This window comes from Peromyscus maniculatus, chromosome 7 (genome assembly GCF_049852395.1).
Source record: "Peromyscus maniculatus bairdii isolate BWxNUB_F1_BW_parent chromosome 7, HU_Pman_BW_mat_3.1, whole genome shotgun sequence".
In the NCBI taxonomy this organism is placed as follows: domain Eukaryota; kingdom Metazoa; phylum Chordata; class Mammalia; order Rodentia; family Cricetidae; genus Peromyscus; species Peromyscus maniculatus.
Genome location: NC_134858.1, coordinates 101,056,227 through 101,078,287, shown reverse-complemented (window position 1 = coordinate 101,078,287; position 22,061 = coordinate 101,056,227). Strand labels below are relative to the sequence as shown.

Here is a 22,061-nt window from a genome sequence, read left to right as displayed (position 1 = left end):
TATTGATGTACACCTACTCTATTTTAATTCTAAGTTCTCTCTCTCTCTCTCTCTCTCTCTCTCTCTCTCTCTCTCTCTCTCTCTCTCTCTCTCTCTCTCTCTCTCTCTCTCTGTTTGAGACAGGGTTTTTCTGGGTAACAACAGTTCTGGCTGTCCTGGACCTCGCTTTGTAGACCAGGCTGGCCTCGAATTTACAGAGATCCGCCAGCCTCTACCTCCAGAGTGCTGGGATTAAAGACATGCGCCACCACTGCCTAGCTAATTCGAAGTTCTTAAAGTGTTATTTAAAATTATCGGATTTTCCTAGGCAGAAGTCACAGCCCTTTGGACAGGGCTGCTGCTGCGAGGGCGAGAAACTCTGTGAGGGTCACTGTTGTGCCTGACCCAGGCCTCACCAAGCAGGGACAGCGCTACTGGTGTGTATGCTGGGGGGTGGGGATGGGGAGAGGGGGGTCACAGAGAGGACAGCGCCACTAGCAAGACAGCGGGAGAACCTCTGCTTGATCCACCTAGGGTCCTTAGAAGTGAGAATTTCCGAAAGAAAATTGTGTTAAGGTCGCACACATGTGCACACCGACTTTTTCCTGAGAAGCACTTTTTCCACCCAGGGACCGAGGCTAGCGATCCCCAGCAGCCTGGGTTTCTGTTGGCCAGATAAGGAAGGGATGGAGGGTGTGGCGGTGGCGATCAGCCCGAACTGGGGCTGAAGAACCTTTCCCAGCAGGCAGATTCGTCAGTCAGCCTTCTGGCCGCTGGGGAAAGTGCACCCAGGCTCGGGGGAGTGCTACCAAGGCTGAGGATGAGGCTGGGTCTCTGTGTCCTGCTATGCGCGGGGACCCTAGGTGAGTGTGCCCGAGAGCCAGGCAGGGGGCTGGCCCTCCTGGGTTCTCTGGGGGAGGGCACCGGGTGGCACTAGCTGGCCAGCCACCTTCGGGACCCTGTGCCGTAGCTGGACAGACTGTGGACCCAGGGAAGAGCAATCAGATTGAAACCACTTGCCACGCACTGCTGCGCAACCCGGGGGCTATCCTTTGCCCTCGCTAAGCCGGTTTCCTTGTGTAAAACTTGTGTTTACTGGTTCAGCGGGGAAAGACACCAATATCATGACCTACAACTTAAGATCCCAGGACCCATACGGTGGGAGGGAAACAACTCCTGAAAACTGTCCTCTGACCTCCACACGTGGCATCCACACAATATTAAGTTTTTTGAAGTTATGTTTCGCCAACAGACACACAGTTGCTGGAAAAATGAGACAATGTGGCTAGAGGCAGGCAGAGTTCTAAACACATAGATGCAGAAGCCCCTTCTTGGGTTGGGAGGGTGGGCTCCTTTCTCCAGGGAAGGACTCATTCACAGTGAAGAGCTCTTCCTGGCTCCACTATGGTTGGATCTTCCTCCACATAGCTTTGCCTAGTCTGCGGCTGGTAAATAATATCTAGAGTAGGTATCTTACTTGGGGGAGGGGAGGAGAGAGAGCAGCAATGGTAGGCATGTGCCTGCCAAGTTTTGCCGCCAGCAGCCGCGCAGGGGGTCAGTCTCTCTCAGAATGCCGCTGTCTGGTCTCTTTCAGAATTCTCCTGAACAGGACTGGTGTCCGTTTTTCTTTCTGCCTTATCTCCTTGGCAATGTCTGGCACTGACCAAAAGTTCGTTTTCCCAACAGGCTGTGTGTTTACACATCAGACTAGTGATGTCCCTCTAGATCCCATTCCCTCCTGACCTCTCTCCAGGCTACCAGGCCAGGCAGGAGTCTGGGGCCTGTGTTCCTCAAAACTCAGTGTTCCAGCCCAACAAGGACACTAGTGGTGGCAGGTGACAAAGCAGCAGCCAAAGAGGCTGGACCAGGAAGCACAGAACACAAGGGACACATATCCTAAGCCTCACAGGAGCCAAGAGCAACGGGTTCTTCTGGGGTCCCAAGGGACACATATCCTAAGCCCCACAGGAGCCAAGAGCAACGGGCTCTTCTGGGGCCCAAGAGATTCCTCTGTTCAGTGAGTGAGGGGAAGGCCACCAGCAGCCCTTCCCTTCAGTCTGAAGTAGTCAGAGTGCTCAGACTCCCTCTTCCGGCTCTCATCAGTGGTGAAACGCTATTTACGACACACCTTGTCTGTGTTAGCACACGCCACTCAACCTTAGTTTGTTTGTGCACGGTCTTTCTTTTCAAAATATTTCTGTTTGTCAAGCCAGGATAGTGGTGATGGGCCAGTGACGCACAGGCCGTGAATGAATTTACCAGAGACAGAAGAAAGGAGAAGGAGAGTTTCTTAGCTGTACTGTGGTATAGCCATTGTGGGCAAGACAATAGAAACTGTCTGCACAGAGGCATTCTAAGAAGGTGTGTGTGTGTGTGTGTGTGTGTGTGTGTGTGTGTGTGTGTGTGTGTGTGTTCCTATGTAGGCAGTCAGGCAACATTTCATGTCACAGTGTCCTGGAACAGCTTGGCCTTGAGGTCATGATGGTCTTGCTGTGACTCAGAAATGGCTGCGCACAGCTCCAGGTCCTAAAGTGACTGTCACACCTAGTCCGTGATGTGCCACAAGGAAGGAGAGAGACAACACATGAGTTCCAAAGATCTTATTAAATCACCACAGAAGCGGGTCACTGATCCACCAGGGCTGCAGGACAAGGACTCGGGAGCCTCGTTTGTCCCGGAAGCCCCGAGCACGGGCAGAAAGCGGGGTTTATACGTGTAAAAATCACCAACACTTGTTGCCAAGTTACAGTTACAGTTTTTACCAATCAGGGTTTAGAGATTAGGGGCTGTCGTGTATGATCCATCTCTGTCAACTGACGTACAATAGAAGCCTTTCGATAGCCTGGCCTTTCTTCTTCCTTCTCTGGCCATCCCCCCCCCCCCCCCCCCCAGGGTTGATTACTAAGTAAAGAGCGGAAGGAAAGTAGTTTGTATACAAGGGTATATTTGGGGACACAAATACCCAAAACAAAGTGAACCTGAAATTTGGGGGGGGGGGGAATTCTGCCAGCAACACAACTGGTCACTCCTCTCCCACCCCACCACCACCATGGAGGAAAGAAAAGAATTGGTTTTTTGGCGGGGCTGTTGGTTACTCTAGGAATTCAGAATGATTTCTGTGGAACCCAGAGTCAAGACTCCATAGTGAGCGCAGTAAGGGCTGCAACCGGGAGGCCCTGGGCAGTGATCTCAGTAGATCTCGGTGGGCATCGTCACCCGAGAGCACGGGCTCTCACCCCAGTGCAGGCAGAGGAAGTTTCTGTGTATAGACAATCAGTGGGTACCAATGGGTTCCCACGGGTACTTGAATGACCCACTCCTTGAAACTTCCTCAACTGCTGCAGACCGTGGGCATAAAGCCCTCAATGACTGAGGGGGCTGTAATGGTTCCAAGAGGACCTGGTTCACAGGACTGGGAATTCTCTCCCTTTCCGTCTTTTTCTCCATCTCTTTCTCCCTCCCTCCTCTTGTCCCTCTCTCCCCTCCCTCCCTCCCTCTGTGTGTGCTGCATTCATACAAGCTTGTTCAAATGTGTGTGGGTGCCTGTGTGGGCAGATGCACTTTACATGTGTATAGGTTTGCGTAGCGATGGTGAATCAAGACGATCTCTCACGGACTGGCCCCAATCTGATCTGGGCAATTCTTCAACTTGAGATCTCTCTTTCTACGTTATATCAAGTTGAGGATGGAAAACTAACCAGCACTATTTTCATCACTTTGGAAGAGAACTCATTATCTATTGAGTAATCAGCACTGTTTCCTTTCTCACCTCAGCACCTGGCAGCCAACAGGTTGCTTTCTTTAGAAAAGAGTTTTCTTTCTGAGACAGGCTCTCATGTAGTCCAGGCTGCCTCAACATATAGCTGGAAATGACTTTCCACTACTGATCTTTCTGTCTCTACCCTAAGAGCTTGTATTAAACACATGTACCACTGTGTGATCAAACCTAAGGTTTCTTGCGTGCTGTGTAAGCATTCTACAACTTAGCTACATCCTGGCTTTGTTTTAGTTTTTTTTTTTTTAAGATTTATTTACCTTTATTTTATATACATGGGTGTTTTGCTTACATGTACATCTGTGGACCATGTGTGTGCCTGGAGCCTTGGGGAGGTCAGAAGAGAGTGTTAGATCTCCTGGAACTAGAGTGTCTTAAGGTTTCTATTGCTATGAAGAGACACCATGGCCATGGCAACTCTTATAAAGGAAAACATTTAATTGGGAAGGCTCACTAATGGTTCAGAGGTTTAGTCCATTATCGTCATGGCAGGAGGCAAGGCAGCATGCAGGCAGACATGGTGCTGGAGTAGGAGCTGAGAGTGCTTACATCTTGACCAGCAGGCCAACAGAAGTGGCCTGGCTAGAATATATAGGAGACCTCAAAGTCTATCTCCAGAGTGACACACTTTCTCCAACAAGGCCACATCCACTCCAACAAAGACCCCCTCCCAATCCCCCCATCCCCACCCCCGGAGCTGAGGACTGAACCCAGGGCCTTGTGCTTGCTAGGCAAGCACTCTACCACTGAGCTAAAAACCCAACACCAAGACACACCTTTTAATAGTGCCACTCCCTATGAGCTTATGGGGCCAATTACATTCAAACTACCACAGGGAGTTACAGACAGTTGTAAGCTGCCATGTGGGTGCTGGGAACCAAACCTGAGTCTTCCGCAAGAGCAGCAAGTGCTCTTAACCTTGGTGCCATCTCTCCTGCCCCTTCATTTTTTTTTTTTTGTTTCATTTTAGAGACAGAGTGCTTTAGCCTCTAGAGGACTGGAATCACAGGCATGAATTACAGCCATCACACCAATGTTTAAATATTTCACACAAATGTAATCATATTGCCAGTTGCTTTTTTGCTGGGACTCTTTCGCTTTCTGTTTTTGAGACTCGTTCAGGCTTTAAAACACGACAGTACTATCCACTCTCCCTTTGACGAACACTTGAATGTTTTTTCCGCTTAGTTATAGAAAATAATAGTGTTGCTGTGAACAGCTGCGTGCATATATTTGTTTGAGTCCCTGTCGTCAAACTTTAATATCTATTTAGGAGTGGAATATCTGTGTCATATTGTTAATTCTGTGGTTATCTTTTTGGAGATTTAACTCTTTTTTTCTTTTTTAAACATAAAGGATAGGAGTCAGAAGATGGGACCTGAGAATTTCCATGAAGAAAGCAGCCAATTTAGTTTGTGGATGACACTCAGTTGGTTCTATTTTTTTAAGCATTAAAATATTTATTTTTAATTACACACACACACACACACACACACACACACACACACACACACACACACACACACACACATCCCTCCCTTAGGGGAGTTGTGCATGTGAGTGCAGTTCCCACAACGGGCCAGAAGAGGGTGCCAGATCCCCTAGGGCTAGAGTTCCAGGAGGTTGAAAGCTGTCTGACTCAGGTGCTAGGAACTGCACTCAGGTTCTCAGGAAGGGCTGGATGTAAACTTAAACACTGCACCATCTCTCTGAGCCATCGATCCAGCCCCGTGAGTCAGCTCCTCATCCTGGGTGTGATCCCTTCTGCCAGCAGAGGAAGGTGAGTGCCATGGGTCCCTGACACCTCTAGTATCTATCTCTCCCCTAGGGCTGTGCCTGGCTGTTCCTGAGAAGACTATAAGATGGTGTGTTGTGTCGGATCATGAGGCCACTAAGTGTTCCAGTTTCAGTGACAATATGAAGAAAGTCCTTCCTGCAGATGGCCCATCTGTTAGCTGTGTGATGAGAACCTCATACCCTGAGTGTATCAAGGACATCTCGGTAAGTCGCTGCTGTCTGAGAAAGAGCTGAAGAAAGTTTGTGCTTTTTCTTTTGCTGTCTTTTCCATGGCAGGGGAGGCTACAGCTGTTGAGCACTCACCCGCAGTAAAAGTCGGAATCTTAATTGAACAACTAATACAGGGTTCCAGTTTAGCAATTTGTCTACGACAAAGCAAAACTTAATACATCAAGAGAGTCTATATAAACTCAAAAATAAATAAGAAAATATCTCTATATAGAGCAGGCTGGCCTGGAACTCACAGAATTCCTATTCCTAACTTCTGAGTGCTGGAACTAAGGTGTGGCTCACCCTAGCTGGTGGGGTTCTCATTTTTTTTGTTTGTCTTTCTTTCTTTCTTTCTTTCTTTCTTTCTTTCTTTCTTTCTTTCTTTCTTTCTTTCTTTTTTTTTTGATTTTTCAAGACAGGGTTCCTCTGTGTAGTTGGGGTTCTCATTTTTAAGTACAAAAGGCTGTTTGGTTTTTTTTTTTTTAAATCATGAAATTTGACTTTGTGTGTGTGCGCGCGTGCATGCATGCATGTGTGTGTGTGTATGTGTGTGTGTGTGTGTGTGTGTGCATTCACATGTGTGTATGTGAGAGAGATAGAGACAGACAGAGACAGAGACAGATAATGGGAGAATAGAGATGGATTTTTTAAAGCCATTTGTCCTTATGCCATTGCAGAGCAGGTTAAACTATCTAAGACTTGTCTTTTTGCATCTGATATTGGAACCTGAAGAAGAAGGGCTCAGGAAGGGGAGAGGGAGAAAAGCCATCACGAACTGGAGCCCTCGGGGATGGTTGGAGCTCATGTCTAGTCCATTCATGTTGCTTTCCATCTTCTTCCTTCCTTCCTTTCTTTTTATATTGATTTATTTTTATTTTATGAGTGTTTTGTCTGCATGCCTGGTGCCCACAAAGGTCAGAAGAGGGTCTGGATCCCTTTGGACTGGAGTTATGGGTAGTCCTGACCCACCTTTGGGTGCCGAGAACCCTGGTCCTCCATAAGAACAAGTAGTCTTAACCACTGGGATACCCCTGCAGCCTCTGACTCCAGTCTTGATGTTGATGGTGTGACAGCCGTTCACAGGCTTAGTGGCCTTTAATGTTAGCTATGTCCTTTTTCAAGTTAATTTGAGTTGGCTTCTGATACATGCCTTCAGTAATGTCCTAAGTTATACACACAAATATGCATACACATACATACATATATATGAATACACATTATAAAATAATTATAACATGGAATCTGTAAACAACTACAGATCAAAAACTATTTTTTGAAATTATATCTGTATTTAACACATTTATACTCTTTTCCATTTTTATTTTTTGAATAGCTCAGCATGACAACTGTCTACACAACTTCTACCTTGGGTTAGTTGTATGCGTAGTCTAGAGACGGTTTAAAGTATCTGAGGGGATCTGCACAGGACGTGTATAACACCACTCCATTTCCTATGAGGGATTCAAAGCTTTGCTGACTTTTTACAGCAGTGTCAGAAGAAATCTTCCTCAGACACTGAGGGGTGATTGTGCTAAACTACGTTCTGAAAAATCATAGAAGATTCTATGGAGCCAGAGTCCCTGACAGGACACCAGGAGAGTCTTCCCCAAGGGGGATGCGTTTCATTCATGTCTGGTCTCTTCTCTTGCAGGCCAACAAAATAGATGCTGTGACCATTGATGGAGCTTTGGCGGCTGAGGCTGGCCTGCCCCACTACAACCTGAAACCTATCATGGCAGAATACTATGGATTGAAAGACGGTGTGTCCTCCCTGGGGCTAGTATCACGGGTATGGCATAATGGCCGCCGGGGTTGGCAGAGATGTTGCCGACCATGTTCGCTACTTTTGTTGTGGAGACAGAATGTCTGGCAAAAGAGACTTAAGGAAGGGAAGACTTATCTTGGCTCACAGTTGGAAAAGACACAGTCCTCCACAGCGGGAAGGGCATGGCAGGAGCATGAGGCTGCTGGTCGCAGTGCATCTGTAGCCAGGATGCAGAAAGAGGAGGGATAGTGAGAGGGACTGGCGCTCAACCCACTTTCTTCCCATTTTTACTCACCCCAGGACCCAGGCCATGGCACGATGCACCCACATTCAAGGGGTGGGTCTTCCCTTCTCAGTTAAGCCTCTCTGGGAACTTCCCCAAAGACTCTCGGAGGTGTGTCTCCTAGGTGATTCAAATCTAGCCAAATTGATGGTGAAAGTTAATCATCCACTAGTATTACAAGGGACCAAGTCTCTGGAGCTCTTTGGAGTTGTTCATGGGCCCACATGGGGTTGGAGTATTTCTCCACAGGAAACTGTGGCTTTTATGAATCCTAGTGGAAATATCCTTGGTTCTATAGTCTGTGGGATGGTCAGATCCTGAGAGGGGTGTTATCCAGAACCTGTCAGCCACCACTAGGGCTGGGCCAATGAGAGACCATTTCCAAGGACACACAAGGCTCTTCTTTACACTGTCTCCTGCAGGTTTTGTACAACACAGATCTGTGTCTGGTGTGAAGAGAAGCTCTGGGGCAGTGTATGAAAGAGATTTACCTCTTTCACACTTGTAACACGAATCTTAAAAGGTCTTATAATAAAAACCCAGCGCCAGATATTGGGGTGAAAGCTGAAAGATCAGATAAGTAGAACAGCCAGCTTACCTCTATAAAATCCTTAGCCTCAAGAGATCAAATTCCTGTTTCTTCATACGTTAAATACCTTTCTGTGTCCTGCCATATTACTTCCTGGGATTAAAGGTGTGTGTCACCACTGCCTGGCTCTGTTTCTCTCATGTAGCCCAGGGTGGCTTTGAACTCGAAGAGATCCAGACAGATCTCCGCTTCCCGAGTGATAGGATTAAGGGTGTGTGCCACCACTGCCTGACCTCTGTGTCTGATTTAGTGCCTGGCTCTGTCCTCTGATCCCCAGGTAAGCTTTACTGGAGTACACAGTAAACACCACATTACTGTTATCAGTGTGTGAGAACACAGCCCAGCTCAGTTTTCCTCTAGCTTGCAGGCCCCTGAAGTATTCTGGGGACACTCCTCATTTTTCCTCCCACACCTTCTTCACCTTTGTGACTGAGCTGTAAGAAGAGAACCGGAGAAGGAAGAAAAGTCTCTTTAGAAACAGCAATGGTGCAGTGACTGGGATCTAGAGCTTGTGGTCCCTGGAACATCCACAAGTCCTGGAATGGAGCATTCAAGGCTCGAGCTCTGCAAGCTTGGAGTGATGGGCAGAAAGGAAACAAAACACAGCCGAATGACCCTGGAGGTATCCTAACCTCCAATGGACTTATGCCCTGATTAAACCCATTATAAACTAAAAAATGTTATAAGCCCAGATGCTTTCATTAGCTAGTCTGGCAAACATCCTAGCTTAGCCAGACAGTGCTGTGGACCCATGTTTGTTTCCTGCTGTGATTCCATGGCTGACCACACACCATGGCTTACTGTCTCTGCCCAGCTTCAGAAGAAGGGATCATCATGCATTTGAAAGATCAAATTGGAAATTCAAAGGATGCTACTGGCAGTTGTACCTACCATAAAGTAAACTTTCTTAGTCTAGATTGTAAGTCAGGGAGTGTCTATAATATTATTTTATTGTCTTGAAAGGGATCAGTTCTCTCCTCCTGTCAGATAAAGGCATTTTCCATTTCTTTTTTTTTTTCTTCAATTTTATTCCCTTCTTGCTAGGGGTGGATGTGGAGGCCCAGGACCCTCTGAAGTTCCACATGTAAACACCTGGAAAAGTTAGTTTTAACACTGCATTTCCTTTTGGCTTCTCTTTCTCTCTGTTCCACTGCAGATCCGCAACCCTATTTTTATGCTGTGGCCCTGGTGAAGAAGGGCACAGGCTTCCAACTAAACCAGCTCCAGGGCAAGAAGTCCTGCCATGCCGGCCTGGGCTGGTCTGCTGGGTGGTACACTCCCCTCAGCATACTGCTTCCTTCTGGCTCTCTGGAAACAGGTGAGGCAGCCAGGGCTGGATGTCCTCAAGTGGGGCTCCTGCACTGGGTGGTCTGAGTGGATTATGTTGGGGTTGCACAATAGATCAGTCATTTTTTGTTGTTGTTGTGGAAAGTACCCAGCAAAAGCAACTTTAGGAAGGAAGGACTTATCTTGTAGTCTGAGCATACAATCCATCATGGCAGAGAAGGCATGGCAGCAGAAGCTTGAGACATTGCTGGTCCTCAGCTTTTTTTCTTTTATTTAGCCCAGGCCCCCATCCCACCAATGATGACACTCGTGTTCAAGGCAGATCTTCCCTCTTAGTTAAGCTTTTCTGGAAACAGTCCATAGACACACCCAGATGTGTGTTTCCATAGTGATTCCAAATCCAGTTGAGTTGATGATGCCTGTTAGCCACCGCTCGGTCACTGACAAACACGTGTGTTTTAGGTTCTCGGAGATGGAGTTAGAGTGTATACCAGCAGCTCATGGGAGCTGGCTGCATCTTCTTCCAGTAGAGGTGCTTCTGTGTCTCTGAGCTGTCAGGTGTCCCTTCCCAGGAATCACAGCAGTTTGTCTTGGCAACAGTACCCTTGAAAGGCCCCCAAGGAAGGTCACCTCCCTCCAAGCCTCCCAGATGGTTCTCTGGGGCTCCCAGAAACATCTCTAGCCCTCCAGGCTTCCATGTATTAATTCGAGTGCTTGGGACATGGGCAAGGACAGGATGACTGGGTTAATGCTAGGACATCCCTGAAGTGCTCCTGGCTTCTTGAGCAGTTAGGATAAGCCAGAGTGAGCCCAGACCTTTTCAGCCCTTGAAGATGACTATCAGATCCTGTACTCTGCAAAGGCGTACCTTTTTTGAGCTGTCAACCTTTGCAGTACTTATGTTTTAACAGGGACAGGCCCAGGCATGGGTCTGATAGAGTCTGATAAAGGGCTACAGCCTTGGCTTCAGATCTGGCCATGTTTGACCTTTCTCGGTTGTTCATTTGCCTTGCTGACAGATACCACTGGACATCTGTCTGGGCAGTTAGGCAGCAACCGCTGTCTTGTTCCTCTGGTAACTCACCAATGGGATCTACCAATTCTCCCCGCCAAAACAGGGATCCCATGAGCCACCACAGTCTCTGCATACAGAAGGGTTGGCATTGGGATGGGCTCATGTCTAAGGCAAGGAAGAGTTACAGCGTGGTGGTAACCTGCAAGGGTTCCTGCCTTCTTCAGGGTTCTGCCTGGCCCTGTAAGGATGCTGGTAAATTAACAGGAGGCATGGCGCTGGGCACATCGTATTTTCATGTGGGTCGGTAGTTCTTATACCTGGTAGCAGACAAACTGGGGAGCATTTTATAGGCTTGAGCCCTGAGCCCATAGAAGTATGGTTCTCAAACACAGGACTCCCCTGCACATGCTCACCTCCTAGGAGCAGTCTTGGGAGATGTCCACAGACTTAGGCTCTCCCACGGGACACTCTCTCACCCATGTACAACCTGAAGGCTTTAGCCAGATCACAGCCCATGCCCCTGTCTCTGTGTTGAACAGCCGCAGCCACATTCTTCTCCAGCAGCTGTGCCCCCTGTGCCGATGGAAAGACGTTTCCTAGCCTGTGCCAACTGTGTGCGGGGAAGGGGACGGACAAGTGTGCCTGCTCCTCCAGCGAACCATACTTCGGCTACTCTGGGGCCTTCAAGTGAGTGAGAACCCCTTGCTCTGAAACTGGGGCATCTGTTAGTTATTTGTTCTCGTAACTGTGACTGAATACCTGGCAGGAAGCAACTTGAGATAGAGAGAGTTGATTTCGGCTCAGGGTTTGAGAGGATGCAGTCCATCATGATGGGGAAAGCCTGGCAGCAGAGGCATGAGATAGCTGGTGTCATGGAGCAGGGGATGCTGGTGCTCAGCTCCCCTCCTCCTTTTACCCACCGCTAGGCTCCGGCCCATAGAATAAATAGTACCACCCGCATTAAGGGTAGATCCTCTCACCTTAATTAACCTAGAAACTCCCTCACAGAAATGACCTATGTCATATGATCCAGCCTAGCTGATAATATCAACCGTCACAGAGAGACAAAGGCACAGGATTGAACAGGATGTACCTCTGGCACCCAGGTGGCATGACTGTCACAGTCCTGAGTCCTTCCCATGGCTTGCCCCTGCTCCTAACCATCCTGAGGAACCATCTTCTTTGTGGGAGACCTCACTGTCTCCCCAAAGCTGGGGCTACAACATGCTATTCTTCATGATAACAGGAGTGCCAGGGGCAGGGGGAGGGGAGGAGGGCAGACTCATCTCTGGGGATTGGGATTTGCAGACACAGGCCTCAGGAGCCCCCCAGCTAACCACCTATGGTACTTAGCCCGTGTCTTTCCATGCTCTGTAAGAGAAGGTGGCTGCTCAAACCAGAGCAGGACTAGCTGGATTTTGAGACTATCTGATGACTTTTAAAAGCCCAAACCAAAGCAGTTGCTTGGAGCTGCTCTATGTGAGGAAGGCGAGGGTCCTCTCTGGTTCAGCATCCTTCTCCAGGACTGCCCGCGATGCTGGGTTCCAGGCCTCCAGCCTGCTTCAGGTCTCAGCTTGGCTGTGGCGTTTAAAGGCCTCAGATAAGGCCATTGCCTCTCTGAAGACAGACAGATGCCTGAGAAACTGTGAGCAAGGCCCCAGCAGATCCTAAGAGGCATTGCACAAGAGCCAGGTGAGGTGTGTTCCCAGGCAGAGTGCCTGACCTTGGGCTGTTCTGTTTGCAGATGTCTGCAGGATGGTGCGGGGGATGTGAGCTTCGTGAGGCACCTGACAGTGTTTGGTAAGTGCTGGACAAAGATTGAAAGGGGCCCCAGCCTGGCCAAAGGCTCCGATCCTTATCTCACTTCTAGGAAAAAGTGATACTGAGATGGTTAATGCCACAGAAGAGATTTTAGGAAAGCATTCCCACCATTTCTACATTATTTAGGCCCCCCACTTCTTCTTCTTCTTCTTACCTCCCATCTGTCTCCTGCTGACCACCCCATATCAGGGACCTGCACCCACCCCTCTCTTGCTCTCTCAGCTAGCTAAGCTGCAGACATCTCTATAAATCTAGTGGACATGACTTATGGACTGTTATTACTAACTAATGAAAGAAGTTGTTTCTGCAATGCCCGGCATTGGACCAAGTGCCTTGTAGGCACTAGACAACTGCTTTACCCTTGAGCAACACCCCACCCTGCCTTATTTTTAAAATTGAAAGCAAAAATAACATGGCAAACCTTTCCATCATTTTGGACAATTTAGCTCAAACAAGTAAAGCAGCATTTTTAGACAAGTTAAGATTATATATTTTGGGTCTCTCTCTCTCTCTCTCTCTCTCTCTCTCTCTCTCTCTCTCTCTCTCTCTCTCTCTTCTCTCTCTCTCCTCTGTGTGTGTGTGTGTGTGTGTGTACATGAGTGTGCATGTGTGTGTGTACAAGTTCTGTGTACCAACCCCAGAACCTCATGTGTGCCAGTCAAACACTCTGTCACAGAGTTGCATTCCTAAATCTTCTTTCCCTTTTCATTTATTATTTTTGGTCATTTGAGACAAGATCTCACTAAGTTTCCCAGCTGGTCTTCAACTCATTCTGTAGCCCAAGCAGGTCTCAAATTTCCTACCTTCCTGCTCAGCCTCCAAAGTAGCTGGATTTACAGGGAAAAGTCACTAGGCCTGGCCAGACTCTTGGTTTTATATCCAATTAAATATCAGACAAATACATGATGCCACTCAAAATGTTTAAAGCTCAATGCTAGGCTCAGTTTTATTACAAGCACTTCCAGGAAGTTTCTAGGTCCTCACAGTTTACCCTGGACTTGGTTACAACCTAGACGCCTTCCCCTGTGATGACGTCAGCGTCCTTTGCTCTCTTCTCGGCCATTCACAGTTCCCCCTCACATCACTGCACACTGGCCTGGGGTGTGAGCATTTTTGAAACTGGGGTGTATCCTACTATCAACAGTTTTCATGACTAAGGCCATTTGGGGGTCTTATCTCCCAGAACCAAGCTGTTGCAAATAATTATTATTGCAGCCTTTGGATGCCTGTGTTACCATGGTTGTACCAGCGGGTGGCATCTGCTAGCACAGATTACTATGGAGATTTAAAAACACCTCCCTCGGGCAGGAGCAGGCTGTCCCAGACCATTCTGCTTACCTTTGCTGAAAGTCATTTTCCAACTGTAGTGAGACCTTCCCTGGCCTTCCACGGAGTTTTCTGGAGCACTCCTCCAGGAGGGATGTAAGTGACTGTTGGTGGTAAGCTGAGGTCTGCCGCCACCGCGGCTTTGGCCATCTAGTGAGAGAGGAAGAAAAGCATTTTCTTTCTGAGGTTGTTAGAGCATATGGATTTTTCTGAACTTAAATTTTAATGTTACTAAATCACTAAAAATTTGTGGCCTGGCAAGGTGGTAACATGCCTTTCATCTTAGCCCTTGGGAAGAAGAAGCAGGAGGATATCTATGAATTTGAGGCCCACCTGGTCCACATATTCTGTTCCAGGCCAGCCAAGGCTATAGTGAGACCCTATCTACAATTAATTAATTAATTAAAGTTAAAAATTAAAAAAATATTTTTTTCTTTAGATTTTTATTTTTTTCTTTTCTCTTTCTTCCTTTCTTCCTTCCCTTTTCTTTTCTTTCTTTCTTTCTTTCTTTCTTCTTTCTTTCTTTCTTTCTTTCTTTCTTTCTTTCTTTCTTTCTTTCTTTCTTTCTTTCTTTCTTTTTTTTTGAGACAGGGTTTCTCTGTGTAGCTCTGGCTGTCCTACAACTCACTCTGTAGACCAGACTGGCCTTGAACTCAGAGATCAGCCTGCCTCTGCCTCCCGAGTGCTGGGATTAAACCATGCCTGGCTCTTTGGATTTTTCTAAGTAATGCAATTGCAGGTGCATGCTTCTATATTCAGTCAGGTATTTTTTTTAAATACAAAGATTTTAAATGTGCTTTTTTTTTTCCTGTGACATACTGAATTTAAACCCCATGATCCCCAGAATCTAGTGGTAACCTCCCCCTACTTCCCTCCTCCCTGTTTTTTCCAGTACTGATGGAAACGAGGGCTTTGCACATCCAGCAAGCACCACACCGAGGAGCCATGCACTCCCAGTCGTCTTTTGACGGTCTTCATTCTGAGGCCTCGTCTCACTAGGTTGGCCGGGTTAGTCTTGAACTCACTTTATTGCCCAGTCAGGACACGAACTTGCAATCCTCCTACCTCAGCATCATGAGTAGCTGGGATAGGCCTGCACCACCAGGCCGGCTTCTCCTCTTTCAGTATGAGACTTTCGTTAATCCCAAAGACCGTCTGTGTTCCTTTTCCAGGCCTGTCAATACCAAGTGCCACACACTGGGTGGTTTAGGCGATAGAAAGTTCTCATACCCTCCTTATGGAGGCTGGAATTTTAAGATAAGGGTGTCAACAGGGCTCGTTCCTTCTGAGGATATGACAAAGACTCCCCCATGTTGCTCTCCTGGCTGGCTGGCCGTCTCTGGTGTCCTTCGGCTTGTATATACACGTCTTCACTATCTGACATCATGTTTACATGCAGACTCCTGTGTGCATACTTCTCCCAATTTCCTCTTTTCCAAGAACACCAATTGTATTGGATTAGGAGCCCACTGTATTCCAGTATGGTCTCATCTTACTAGTGTACATCTGTAAGGACTACTTCAAAGTAACGTCACACTCGGAGACACTGGGGATTAAAACTTCAACCTGTGGATGCACTGAGTCCATAACACCCAAATGGACACGGCAATCAAGGAACCTGTTCTTTGCAGCCACAGAGTTTCCTGACTGGGACCCTAGGCCTCCTTTTCACTCTTGACTCATCGTTTTCCCCCAGCAGGCTCTGTTTCTGGGGAACTTGGCTGCTTTTGTGAGGGATGTGAATTGCCCCAGGATGGTAGCACCACTGAGATTTTGACGGGTTGCCTTAAGCCTCTGACTCTGTTTCTTCACGTCTATAATGTGATCATTTCAAGTCTGGCTTCCTTTAGGTTGAGGGATTAAGTGTAAAGAGACTGGGCAGCCATGAGCCTTGTACACAGTCGTGTGGGCCGTTATTGCTCAATGTGTGTTCGCTGTCGCCATTTTTATTTGCAGAGCCACAGGGAAACGGGCAGCTGGAGGGTGCCTTGGCCAGGTGTGGTACCCACCCCTGGGTGACCTGCAGTGAGATTTTAAGCCAGTTGTTTCCCCCGATGAGTCCTTCGCTCTCTCAGCTGTGTATAAAGTGTGTTTGGAAAGGACTCTGGATCCGCTTCAGGCCACTCGCTCTGTGGTCGGGGGAGAGGTTAGCACAGCTCCCAGCTCAGCCTGCTCACCCGAACTTTCCCTCCTCAGAGGCCCTGCCACAGAAGGCTGACAGGGACCAGTATGAGCTGCTCTGCCCTGACAACACCCGCAGGCCGGTGGACGAATACAAGCAGTGCCACCTGGCCCGGGTCCCCTCTCACGCCGTTGTGGCTCGCAGTGTGGATGGCAAGGAGGACTTGATCGAAGAGCTTCTCAGAGTGGCCCAGGTACCCCCACCCACCATCCTCTCCCCTGCTTACAGCTCCCTGCTTCAGGGTGTGTGTGGGGGGGGGCAGGGGAAGGGGTGTTCCTCCTTGCTATCTGACCCCAAAGACTAGAAGTCTTTGTGTGGTCAGGACACAATGGGTGGTGCTAGCACACGATGATCCCTTCACCGACAATCTACCTGGTCTGTTTATTACAGACAGTAGAAGCCATAAGAACCACGTGACTGGCATCACCCTCCTGGGAGCTAAAGACTCTTAGAAACACTTCCTGTCCCATTTCACTCTTTTCAGTTCTAAAGAGTTCCCTCTGTCTCAACAAAGTGCTTCCTTTATGACCCCACCCTGGCCTGTGGCTCCCCTGACAGAGGTCCCAGAACATGAGTGCTGTCTCTGTATTGGTAGCAATCTCTCCCAGGCGGCATCTGTACCCTGTCCCATTTCTGCCAACATTGCACTCAGACTCAGAGATGAGCTAAACAGGGTTGCCCTTGAATCCATGCAGGAACCAGGACAGCACACATGATCACCTGGAGGGATTGTGCAACCTTGAGACTATGGGCCATGTACTTTGTGCTTTAGCAAAGGAATTTATTTGAAAGGCCTTCTGGGAAGAATCCTGAGCCCTGTGGATAAGTTGTGTGTGTCCAGAGGAAGGGTGGAGGATTATTATTAGGGAAAACAGCAGGTAGCATTTCATGCAGAGCCCTCGCAAGAGCAAACTACAGTCATTTGGTTTTTGTTATTGTTATCGTTCTGCTTTGGGTTTTGTTGAGACAGATCTCAGGTAGCCCAGACTGGCCTCGAACTTGCTGTGTAGCCGAAGGTGGACTTGAACTCCTCATCCTCCTTTTTCAGACTCCCAAGTGCTGGGATTACAGACATGTGCTAACAAACCTGGCAAATTCAGTCCTTATGGGCAGGTGCTACTATAAGCTGCCATCAGGAACAACTGTGGGCCAGGCCAAGGAGACTCGGGCAAAAGGCCCTGAAGTATTTGGAGGCTCCAAAGGAAAAGAGACATTTGAGTCTCATAACTGGTCCTTAGCAACAAGCCTGGGGTAAAGAGAGGATACAGGACACCTGCAGCCCTAGTGGCAGTGGTCCTGGAGCAAGCAACTTCAGGGTGAAGTCTAGCATTGCCACCAGGCCAGTCAGTCAAGCAGGAGGCAGCCATCATCCTGTCCATTGGAACACACAGCACAAGCCCTGCTGGAGACGGGCAGCTGCGGGGCACATGAGCAACTCAAACCCCTTTGTACAGGTCTGCAGGCCAGGCCCTTGCAGTTCCCTGAGTTTACATGGCTCAGACTCGATGGTATTTGAGTAAAACTGCCCATGAAGAGACTTGTTAGAAGCCCTGGGCACTGATTTTGTGCACAGGATATCTCCCTTTTATCTATGTGTAAGGAGTTACTTAAAAGTCTTCGGTGGGGCCAGGCGGTGGTGGCACATGCCTTTAATCCCAGCACTCAGAAGACAGAGGTAGCAAGATCTCTGTGAGTTCGAGGATAGCCTGGTCTTATTGAGTGAGTTCCAGGACAGCCAAAGCTGCAGAGAAACCCTGTCTCTGAAAAAAAAAAAAGAAAAAAAGAAAAAAAAAAAAACCCAAACCAAACCAAAAAGTCTTCAGTGGATTCCTGTAACTGCAGAAAGTCCAAAACCCTACAGATAGATAGATAGATAGATAGATAGATAGATAGATAGACAGACAGATACTCTTGATGCAGTGAACTGTGCTCCAGTAAGCCCTCATCATTGTGCTAAAAAAAAAAAAAAAATCAAAGTCAAACCACTGTAAGTCGGCAACTGTCTTGTATTTTTTCTGTGCACTCAGATACATGATAAACATTAATATATAGGTTAAGCATAGTAAGAGATTATTGACAATAATAAAATATCAAAAATACAGCCATACACTCACTACAAAAAAGTTATTTAAAATGTGCTGCTTCTTTCTGGAATGTTCCATTTAGTATTTTCAAAGTGCTGTTAACTTCAGGCAACTGAAACAGCAGAAAGAAGCTGTGGCCAAGGATGACTGCATGGCTCTCCCCTCCCTCCCCCTTTCCTAGTCGGGTTCACTTTGTCTTCACTTTCACACACACACACACACACACACACACACACACACACACACACACACACACCACCGTGTTAACAGTGCTCCTCCATTCCTTTTCCTGCCTCTGAACAGGAACATTTTGGAAATGACCAGTCCTCAGCCTTTCAGCTCTTTGGCTCCCCCCACGGGAAAGACCTTCTGTTTACCGATGCTGCTCATGGATTTCTAAGGGTTCCTCCAAAGATGGACATCAATCTGTACCTGGGATACGAGCATTTTTCTAACATTAAGAATCTAAAGAGAGGTATGTCAGGCCTGGGAGGGACCTGCCAGGCTTCGCCACAGGTTGAGGCAAAGGCTGTGGATGGAGATGTAGCTGGTGGCTGTAAGAGTCACCCGACCTTATTGGCCTGTAAAGCCCTTGAGGACTACTCACTACATGAGCACATGTTCCGCTGAGCAGGAGAAAGATCTACGTTATTTAGCGACAAAGACGCTATCGTGGTTGAGGTGGTGGTGCCAGGGCTTGAGCCCAGAGCCTCACAGTGAAGCAAGGACTCCACTACTGAGGAGTTCTTCTCGTCCCTCTGAATGGATTTGAGGACCTTCATACTATAGGCAGTTTAAAAACCACAGTGGCTCCGGATTCTTGTGTCTACTGGGTCCACTCACCCAGGGACAGGCAGGTCTGTTTAACGGGGAGGACGGTCCATCCTACGCTGACGTGGCCATGTGGCCATGACCACAATCAGGAGCAGGACTAGGAAGGAGTTGCAGAGGCTTTGAGGGCAGCTGCCGCCCTCCGCTGCCCCTTCCCACCCTTCCCTTGCTTCTTCTCTGCCTTCACCTTCCCTTTGGTCAAACCACAGTCGCCCAGCAGCTGCGGACCGTCCGATGTAAGCTAACACACTGGGTGAGCAGGAGCAAGGAGACCTTCGGAGCAGATCATGTGACTTCCAGGGGCTGCTCCCTGGATGGAAATTCTCTCTGGGAGCAAAGGAAACTCCCAGAAGGCCCAGCTTCGGGATGGAGAGCTGAGCCGCTTCCCTGGGGAGGTGACATCAGGAGGGAGGGGAGAGCTCTGCTGTCACTGTTTTACACAAACACCCGGATCTCTACTTCTAGACCACGACAGGCAACAGGCGGTAGTCAGGAGCTGTGGCATGAAATGAGTCACGCACACTCGTCGCCTCCTGTGATGCCCCACCGGGCAGCGTCCGGCAGCCGTCTGGGGCTTACTTTGGGTCCTTGCACCGTCTCTATGCATCTAGGTTTGGAAGACTCCCGGAGGGTGCAGTGGTGTGCCGTGGGCCAACAGGAGAAGGCCAAGTGTGACAACTGGAGCGCTGTGAGTGGAGGCGCTTTGGCGTGCGCCACGGAGGAGACCCCTGAGGACTGCATCGCTGCCATCATGGTAGGAAGTCCCTGATTTGGGGTAAATCTCCTGGCACTAACCCACGAGATCCAGATTTTGCTGAGTCTGTAGTTTCCAAAGTCTGCCAGTTTACAACTTGAGTACTCGCGAATATTGTCTGGCATAGAGTAATCTGTTAGTAAGTGATAGCTCTTTCTATTATTTACAGCCTCGGACACAGAAGGTACGCTTTCTTAGGTAATGAAGCCTTCAGTTAAAGTATGTTTTTAATAGCTGCAGAGCCAGGCATGGTGGTGCACAGCTGTAATTCCAGCACTTGGAAGACGAAAGCAAGAGGATCAGTTTAAGGCTATCCTTGGCTACATAGTAAGATTGAGGCTAGCCTGGGTTACAGCTGACCCTATGTCAAACAAGCACTGCCCCTCCAAAATCCTTCATGATATCCCACAAAGTATTTCTGACTCAATTTATCGAGCTAATTCATAGGGGTTTTTGTTGTTGTTTTGTTTTGTTTTTTGAGATAGAGTTTCTCTGTGTAGCTTTGGAGCCTGTCCTGGAACTCACAGACTCTGTCCTGGAACGCCTGGCTCTGCCTCCCGAGTGCTGGGATTAAAGGTGTAACTTATAGTTTTTATATTTGAGTTATTTAATAAATTCTTTGATATTATACATATGGGACTGTAATTTTTTAATCCCTGTGTCAGGATTTCTGAGTTTACTGTTAATATTAATTGGCAGCTAATGTTTCTGTAGCTACTTTTCTAAGTAATGGAAGGTAAACTTCCATTAACTCTTTTTTTGTTGTTTTGTTTTGTTTTGAGACAGGTTTCTCTGTGTAGCTTTGGGGCCTATCCTGGAACTCACTCTGTAGCCCAGGCTGGCCTTGAATTCACAGAGATCCACCAGCCTCTGTCTCCCAAGTGCTGGGATTAAAGGCATACGCCACCACCGCCCAGCCCATTAACTCTCTCTCTCTTTTTTTTTCCGAGACAGGGTTTCTCTATAGCTTTGGAGCCTGTCCTGGACTAGCTCTGTAGACCAAGCTGGTCTCGAACTCACAGAGATCCACCTGCCTCTGCCCCCCCCCCAGTGCTGGGATTACAGGTGTGTGTCACCACCACCCAGCCCATTAACTCTCTTAAATCTCATCAAAGCCCAGTCATTTAATGAATATAAAATTTGCAGGGCAGTAATGGTGAACTCAGGAGACACAGGCAGGCAGATCTTTGTGAGTTTGAGACCAGCCTGGTCTACAGAGTAAGTTCCAGGACAACCAGAGCTATTACACAGAGAAACAATGTCTTGAAAAAAAAATGTACCCAGTACAGATTTAGGAATGTGTACTTTGAATAACCAGGTCCTGGAGGCTGTGTGGCACAGTGGTTACTGTAGGCAATAGACCATTCATCAGACAAATTATATAACCTCTCTCTGCTTTGCTTTGTTAATTTATCAAACACCAGTGTTTTATCTGACTTTATGAGGCATGGTGAGTGATTCACTGCCCAGTGTTTAAATATATGTGTTCACAGTGTGTCACTCATTTAATTATTTTTTTAAGTTTGCATTTGAGCATTTGCTCATTGTTCGGCTGGTTACCCTGGACATTAAACCCGGGGCCTTGCTCTTCCCACTGAACTCCATCCCCAGCCAGTGCATAATGCGGGGGAAGAGCCTGGCACAGGATGCCCTTTCCTGCCCTGGTCAGCTTTCAGATTTCTAGGGCAGTCAAGGAGTCAACAGTGAAGCATATATGTGGATGTGCATTGGTGTTGCTGGTGTTTGACACAAATTCCCACTCTGTATCCCGAATGGTCTGGTACTCACTATGCTGCTCAGGCTAGCCTTGAACTTGTGGCAGTTCACCTGCTTCAGCCTCGCCAGTGCTGGGATAACAAGTATGAGCTACACTCCATTTAACTATTTTTATCTCAGTGATCTTATTTATGACTATAAGAATACATTAGTTGCACTATTTAGAAAAAATGATTGAAATATCAATTATGAATGAATTATTTAATGGTTATTCATTATTTTGTTGGTTGATTATTTATTAGTTGTTTGTTGGAAACATTTCTTGCACCATTGAGTGTGGTGCTGATAGGATTTGGGGGATAGATTTGATTCCACTGCTTGAAAGAAAACATTTTCCATGAAACAGGTTAAATATAGTACCTGAGTCTGGCCATGTGGGTTGCTGAATTGTGACAATGGTCATAAAGAAAATGTGCCGTGTGCATGTCCAGGGGAGTCTCCTAGGAGGACACAGGGATGTCCAGAGAGCACAGCCTGAGTTGGGCCCTTGTTTCTAGTCGACAGGACAAAGACAGGTCTAGTTTTCTAAATTCTGTATTTCTACTGAGGAAGAATTAGGAGGGCCACAGTCTGGTTAAATAAGTACA

General features: G+C 47.7%; 1 protein-coding gene across 1 annotated transcript in view; it reads left to right on the top strand.

The window, feature by feature from the left end:
- Positions 1–374: 374 nt before the first annotated feature.
- Positions 375–22,061, top strand: part of LOC102924946 (inhibitor of carbonic anhydrase) — a 40,104-nt gene continuing 18,417 nt past the window's right edge. The window contains exons 1-10 of the mRNA XM_006978669.4: positions 375–416; positions 722–842; positions 5,583–5,755; positions 7,413–7,521; positions 9,555–9,716; positions 11,240–11,387; positions 12,445–12,500; positions 16,044–16,222; positions 18,417–18,588; positions 19,556–19,698. Of these exons, the coding sequence (XP_006978731.3) occupies positions 800–842; positions 5,583–5,755; positions 7,413–7,521; positions 9,555–9,716; positions 11,240–11,387; positions 12,445–12,500; positions 16,044–16,222; positions 18,417–18,588; positions 19,556–19,698 (1,185 nt within the window). The 5' untranslated portion in view covers positions 375–416; positions 722–799. The remainder of the gene's footprint in view (positions 417–721; positions 843–5,582; positions 5,756–7,412; positions 7,522–9,554; positions 9,717–11,239; positions 11,388–12,444; positions 12,501–16,043; positions 16,223–18,416; positions 18,589–19,555; positions 19,699–22,061) is intronic.